The sequence below is a fragment of the Camelina sativa genome, chromosome 3, assembly GCF_000633955.1.
Source record: "Camelina sativa cultivar DH55 chromosome 3, Cs, whole genome shotgun sequence".
Classification (NCBI taxonomy): domain Eukaryota; kingdom Viridiplantae; phylum Streptophyta; class Magnoliopsida; order Brassicales; family Brassicaceae; genus Camelina; species Camelina sativa.
Genome location: NC_025687.1, coordinates 23,830,545 through 23,837,888, shown reverse-complemented (window position 1 = coordinate 23,837,888; position 7,344 = coordinate 23,830,545). Strand labels below are relative to the sequence as shown.

The 7,344-nt window shown below is 29.2% G+C and overlaps 1 protein-coding gene across 1 annotated transcript; it reads right to left on the bottom strand.

The window, feature by feature from the left end:
- On the bottom strand, positions 3,203-5,785 carry LOC104777896 (transcription factor bHLH95-like). Its single transcript, XM_010502224.2, has 3 exons — positions 5,384-5,785; positions 3,644-4,174; positions 3,203-3,545 (listed from the first exon to the last, which is right to left on the bottom strand). Exons 1-3 carry the CDS (start codon positions 5,699-5,701, stop codon positions 3,441-3,443), a joined length of 954 nt encoding a protein of 317 aa, XP_010500526.1. The 5' UTR covers positions 5,702-5,785; the 3' UTR covers positions 3,203-3,440.

Genomic DNA, 7,344 nt, shown 5'->3' with positions numbered 1-7,344 from the left:
TTTTCTGTTTTTTATAAAAATAATAGATAAAGAACAGTTCATTAATCAGAATAACAGTTGTATTATACAAGTTGTATATGAAGATTTTCTTCTTTCTTTTCTTTGAAACGTTTAAAGATAATATTGTGCCTATACTTTTTCATTGGAAATGCCGACAAATGGTCTCCAATTTTTTTTAAACTTAATATTACTTCATTCCAATTTCCAAATTTCTTATCTGTCTCAGAATTAGTGAATTAATTATTAAAATTAATTTATCAACTAAAAATGCATAAAATTTCAAAATATAATATATAGTTAGATATATTTAACAAAATGTAATTAGAATTTTGTGATGGTTTGATGTGAGGCTGTTTTTTTTTTCTTTTTCTGGTGAGTTTAGTTACATTTACTAGTTGTTTAGGAACTCATCAGTAAACAATTTTATGTATGTATATAAATTATTGACTATCAAAAGAGTTATTTCAAATCGAGTTATTAAGAAAAATTTCTAAAAAAACACTTAATGGTTAGAACAATGATGAAGGTATGCATGAGGGTGGTCTCAAGATTTCAATAGCAGCCGTTTTTTATTTACTCTATTCCGCTTTCTCTGAATGTCATGTTTTTACATCTTAATTTTATAGAGCTACAACGTCGTTATGGTCTTCAAGTATACTCTTAAGAAATTAAATTTTATTTTACTTAGTTAAGCCTTACATTATCATAGATGAGAATCATATCATATTATGTAGTATGAGAAATTCATCCAAATTCTGTTTCAAAATGTTTGTTTCATTTATAATTTAAAGCTAGTGACACTTGTCATACTACGGTAAACAATATTCCTACTTTATTAATAAAATACAGAGAATCATACGTTACATTCAATGGTAATTTTAAATTATATATTTGGTGAATGAAAATTAAAAGTTTTTATATCTTCGTTTTTCATAGAAACCAAAAATAATAACAATAGAAATGCTAAAACTTTCAAATATAACTACATAATCAAATATTCCCGATATTTTTAAGTGGCCGAAATGATTTGGGTTTAAGAAAATCTGGTCATTTCTATCCAAATTAAATGTTACTTCAGTATCATGTAAATTCTATTTTATATGTGAAAAAAAAAGAGTGATTAAATATTTTGGAGACTAACCTTAATAGAGAGGAAATGTCAAAAAGAATTGGTTTGTTATAACTTAAGCCAAAGTATAGTATCTCTCACTAATTAAGTAATTTTATGTGATCTCTCTCGTTTGATTGATCTAAGTTGTTCCCATTGTTTAAAAAACAGAAAAATGAAGAAGTTGTTACTCTGATTATGAAAAGAACAAAATGGTGGAATCCTTAATAACTTGTGAATATCTTAACTGGCTAAAAATTAAAGAGTGGTAAAAGTGAGCGTTATCTTTATGGTTTTCAGTGCATGTAATGATTGATTGCCAGAGATTGAAAGTGTCACTTTCTCTTTCTCTTTTTACGTAAAAACAAAACTTTTCGATTTAAATTTTTAGAATTTGTCTGAATCCTTTTCTTTTTTAATTACGAGTTTTTGTAACTTATTCCTTACCTAATGGAAACGGACCTAGATTATTTAATAAATTCTTATATATATAAAGAAAAAATTTGGGAATTCTTGTTTTGGATAACGTGGCAATCATTCACATACCACAATTGAGTGCAATTTTTGGATTTAGCCATGGAAAAGGGGGAAACAAATCCATGAAGAATAAGTTTTGCTAAATTTGAGTTAATTTAAAGCCATTATCAAGTAATTACACATGTATGTATAAAAAAAATATCAGATTTATTACTCTTCCATATTGTTATATAAAGAAATAGATAGCCAAAAAAAACACAAAATAAATTAGTAAAGCAACTTTTAACAAGTTATGTTCTGCATAGTTTTCCTTGAATCATATGTTTATAATATCATTGGTTAAATTTTATGTTTTCTCAGCCTAACCTATTAGAGTCATGGGATAAGTTGAGTTGTGTTGGGTACGCGGGTTATTTATGTTTGGAGCATTCTTATTTCTTGATATAAAAAAAGACTAAACAAAATACTACTAAAGAACACTTTGTTAAACAACATTGGAAAAAATCATTAATTTAATTGTTCAATTATAAGACTAACGTGTTTAAGTTGTAATAGAAAATATTATGAAAACAGTACTTATAGCTTTATTTAATTATTTAACAACAGTCGAATAGTTTCAAACTGGTACTACCATTACCAAATTTATTAGACGAAAACATTAACGTTAAGTTGCAATAATTCTTTTTAATTGTATACCTTTTTTTTTGTTTAAACTTTTTGGTGGCAAAAAATATCAAAATGATAGTTGGACGACCGATCGGCCTATATAGGTTCTACTTGGTAAAAAATATCAAAAAATGTCAAAATCTTAACCTTTCACATTCTACCAGTTGACTAGGAAAAGAAAGAGAGACCAGAGTCGCTGGGCAGAAGGGTTGGTTAGATGGTCCATGAGGGTAAGGGAGTTTTCTTTTCAATCGGGGTAGAGGTATATCCAGTTCTGGGGCTTGAATTATTTTCCGAGTAAGAGGAGAGAAACTAGGGACTATATTTTTTCCTTTGAGATGGTAAGGAATTCTCGTATCCATAAGGTTTGGTAACCGGTTTCAAGAGTTACTTCGGGTTTAGGGTGTAAAACCTTGGTTGTCGATGGTTGGTTTGAAAAGGTTATACAGTTTACAAGAGTTAAGAAGGCTTACAAAAGATTAAAAAAGTGTAGCAGTAGACATACTAGAGTTATGATGACTTCATTACAAAGCGTTTATGTTGATAATGAGTCAGTATCTCATATGCGCATTTGAAACTACATTTTTATAATGTTCATCCAAGAAGTAGTGTTATGAATAATATTATGTATTATATGGATGTCCATTCTAGGATCTATTAATATTAGTGTAAGAAATAAATCCTAATATATATCCTATAATTAGATGAAAAAAGAAAGAAAGAATCGTTCCCCTATTCTCTATGTTTACAACAAAAATATATATATTAAAACGAAACCTATCATTTTAGACGGTCCATGCGATTATCTAGGTGTTGACTGAGTGCATAATGCCTAGACGACCGTCTAGTCTGTTTTTTTGAACACTGTAAGTATTGGTTTGGGGTGTAAAATAGAAATGTACCTTAAAACAATTAACCTTCAAAAAGTTGGTGCACTTAATAAATGTTTCATTGGAAAACATTTGCCAATACATTGATTCATAAGGATATAAAAATAAAATTACGAAAAAGTCACTAGACAACAATGTTTAAAGAAGCTAGTTATCTCTTCTCTTTGTTTTTTTTTTAAATGGGGTTTGAAGTGAAAAATCCAAGCGAATCTCTCTGCATAAGCAAAAGAGATGGGACTTTGCACAAAAAACAAACCCTGAAAATGCATTAAATTTAAACAGATGCAGCCACTTATGATTTATGGAGATGAAAAATACAACACCAGTTCTTGAGCAACTTGCTTGAAAATCTCCCCTACTCCAACCCCATTTCCCAATAGCTGATTTGCATAACTCGGATTTACCTGTTTCATTACAGTTAAAAGGACCATCATAAATAGTATATATCACCATGCACATATCATATGATAATAATGTTTAAATATGTACAAGTTATAGTTACCTGTGCTTGGATCATGTAGGTGCTCCCAAAAACGTTAGAAGAGACATTAGCAAACAAAACCTCCAAGTTAAACTTCTCAAACAAGTAACAAACCGAAGTGAAAACCCCTAATTTGCCCTTAGGGACACACAAATTGAAGAAAGCTTCATTTCCACAAATATTCAGCACAACGTTGCGTGAAGACCAAGTATCGAAAGCCACGATCGGATCATTACAAGGGTAAGGCATGTTAACAGCAACAGCGCTGGAAGAAGGTATCTGATCGGCCAAGAAAGCTGCAGGACAGTAAGAATCTTCTACAGCGGCACCTATAGTAAGGATTTGGGGATGGTTTGATATTGGGGTGGGGAGAGTTGTTGCAGGAGAAGAGGATGAAGATGGACCATATGCAAAAGTTGTAGCAGGAGTTGTGCTTGTTGAGGCAGAAGAGTAGTGAAGTTTCTCGAGCTTTTGCAATTGGAGCTTTTGTAGAGTTTGTTCAAGGGATTTAATGGAACTCACCGCTTCATCCACAATTGTTGATTTGTCTGTCTGTGGATCAAAACTTAAAATATTAGAATATATGATTCTTATATAAACACTAGATATCCGACACATAAATGTACATATTAGTTAAAATTTTATTTTATGTACTTTTATAGTGCCTTAAAACCGGAGCCTTTTTTCCCATGTGCAATCGGTGGATTCAAATAGGGTTCTGATTATAATGTATTTTAAAAAACTCAAGAAAAATATCAAATATAAAACAATATTCTATAGAGTTTGCAAATAGTTTAAGGTGGTCTTGGTATAATGAAAATTATGAAAAAATGGGACAAAGACATACAACAAAAGTGACATACATTGGATCTAATTGTTTATACAAAACAAAAAGTTTTGAAACAAAACATGAAAAGGAACAAGCGTAAGCTATTGAATAAATTGAAATCAAACATGACAATACGAAAGAGAAAGAAACATAAGAGAATGTTGTGTTAAGTTAGCATAAAAATAATTTTATTATAAAATATCGTCTATGTTTATGATTGGAGATAAAATAGTATCAAAAAAATAAAGAAAAGAAGGAAATCTGCATAATGAAACTAAATATATTAGTTTTATATTATTTGGTTTCACAATATATATATATATATATATATATATAATTTTTGCAATTGGATAAGACCAGTGTTCAAGAAAGCGGTCTAGGCGTCCGCCTAGGCGCCGTTTAGGTGCTAGGCACTCAGCAGACGCCTAAATGCCCACTTGAACCGCTTAAAATTACATAAATTTTATTTAAATATTTATTTTTGATTTTTAACTCTATATATTTAAATTATTAAGTTTTATATATGTATACGTAATTATAAACGTTTATATCTAGTTAATGTAACTTAAATAAATGTATTTTTCCTACTTTTATTTATGATTTTTTATTTTTTATTTTTCTAGCATATAATTTTGTATGTTGTAAACTCCTAAACTGCCTACCGTCTAGGCCTCAATTAGGCGTTTTAGGCTCTAGGCGTTGGGTCACTTCCCAAATACCGCCTAGCGCTTTCTTGAACACTGGATAAGACTAAAATTTTGTTCAAAAATCGAATGTTATTTTCCGCATGAAATTGAATTTCTCCAGTTATATATGATGAGTATAGTTCATACACAAAATTGTGTGAAATCACCGATCGTAATATAATCAATATAATTTTCATGCCCGATGAAAAAAAAATCAAGAATATGTTTTTATTGTTAAATCAATACCTTAGGAGGAAGTTGGGGAAGCAAAGCATGTAGTTTAGCAAACATGTCCCTCATCTTTTTCCTCCTTTCTCTCTCAGTCCATATATGTGTTTCATGATCATGTGATTCTTCTACATCATTTTCATCACTTCTTTTCGTCCTTTTCTTTCCTTTTGCGACCTTTCTAACCGCATCAGTCTGGATTTCTGATGACGGATGAGAAGGTTGCGACGGAGGTGATTTCTCAATTTTTCTACAACCGCCTTTTGAATCATCAGAATTGGATATCCCCCACACAAATCCCTCTTGAGCATTAGTCATATTAATTTGAATGCTCATTGTACCTTTTTTGTTTTATTGTTTTTATTGTGCTTTTATGAATGTCTTATATGGAGAGAGAGAGAGAGAGAGAGAGAGAGAGAGAGAGAGAGAGAGAGAGCTAGAAGAACAAAGAGAAAGAGACGTTTAAAGATGGTGAAAGAAAGAGAAATAGGAGAGCATATATATAGAGAGAGTTAAGTGAGCTCATAGCAAAACCCCAAAATATAATCATAAGACAAAGCCGTTACTAGGAAATCAACATAAAAAAAGGTTCAATTCTTTTTTTGTGAAGTTCTTAAAGAATATTTCTCTTTCAATTTCATGAATTTCTGTAAAACAGAGATTTCTTTCTTAATATTAGTTATGGTAAAAAGTGGTCATAAATTAATACGCGGTTTCTCTCTATATATGTATATATATTATACATGCGGTATATATCTATTTTCCATAATAAATAAATAAATGACTAAATAATTGATTTAGTAATTTAGAATGATAATTTTAAGAATTCCAATTCATATAATGCATGTTGTTGAAAAAAGTTAGGTAAGTAATTCAATATATATACAACCATATCCAAGTAAAATAAAAAAAGCATGACTTCATAATTATATGAAATTACTAATATACTCTAAATTTGATAAAGTCGCTAATTTGGTATCTCTCAAAATATATCATTCTTAATTTCAGTCAACTTGGTTAAATTAAATTCATATATTTCTTTTTATATCTGGTGAAACTTCTATATATTAATCTTCAATAAATTAATAACCATTATAATTAATAAATTATTTTTATATTTATGGATAAGACTAGTATAGTATTTAACATAGTTCAATAAAATCATAGGATAATAATTAAAGTTAAAATCCAATGTATTTGTATGATCCTATCAATATTATTAATTATTATATGCAGATTCAATATTCGTGTATGAATAAAATTAATTTATACTACTAAATTTTTCGTTAAGATTTGATTTGTAGTGCCCGATAACCTGTTGTCTAGTCATGGGTAATGGACTGTTATTTAAGAAAGCTAACAAAATTTGTGAATTAATTAGCCTTGAAAAAATCACCACTTACATGGTATTACAATCCATATTCAGGCATAAAAAAGCATAATTTAAAAATAAACTTGAATGTGAAATTCATGAAAGCTCTCAAAAACTCAGTGTATTTTAGTGACGTCAATAATCAATTCAGTTAAAATAAATTGCATTCCATGCACCATCATCAAAACTCTTTTGTCTTTGCACCATCTTCAAAACTCATTTTGTCCTTGCGATGAAAAAATGCTGTGTGTTGTTACGTTCAACTTTCTCATATATATATAGACACAATAAAATTATGGTTTCTTTTTTGTGAAAACCAGAATTTAACTTATAAGACAACCAATTGGCGTATGAGTCACCACATCCTAATTTGTTTTTATCGAATTAAATTTCTCAACGTTCGAATAATTTAGTCAGATTTTCTGTTTTTTATAAAAATAATAGATAAAGAACAGTTCATTAATCAGAATAACAGTTGTATTATACAAGTTGTATATGAAGATTTTCTTCTTTCTTTTCTTTGAAACGTTTAAAGATAATATTGTGCCTATACTTTTTCATTGGAAATGCCGACAAATGGTCTCCAATTTTTTTTAAACTTAATATT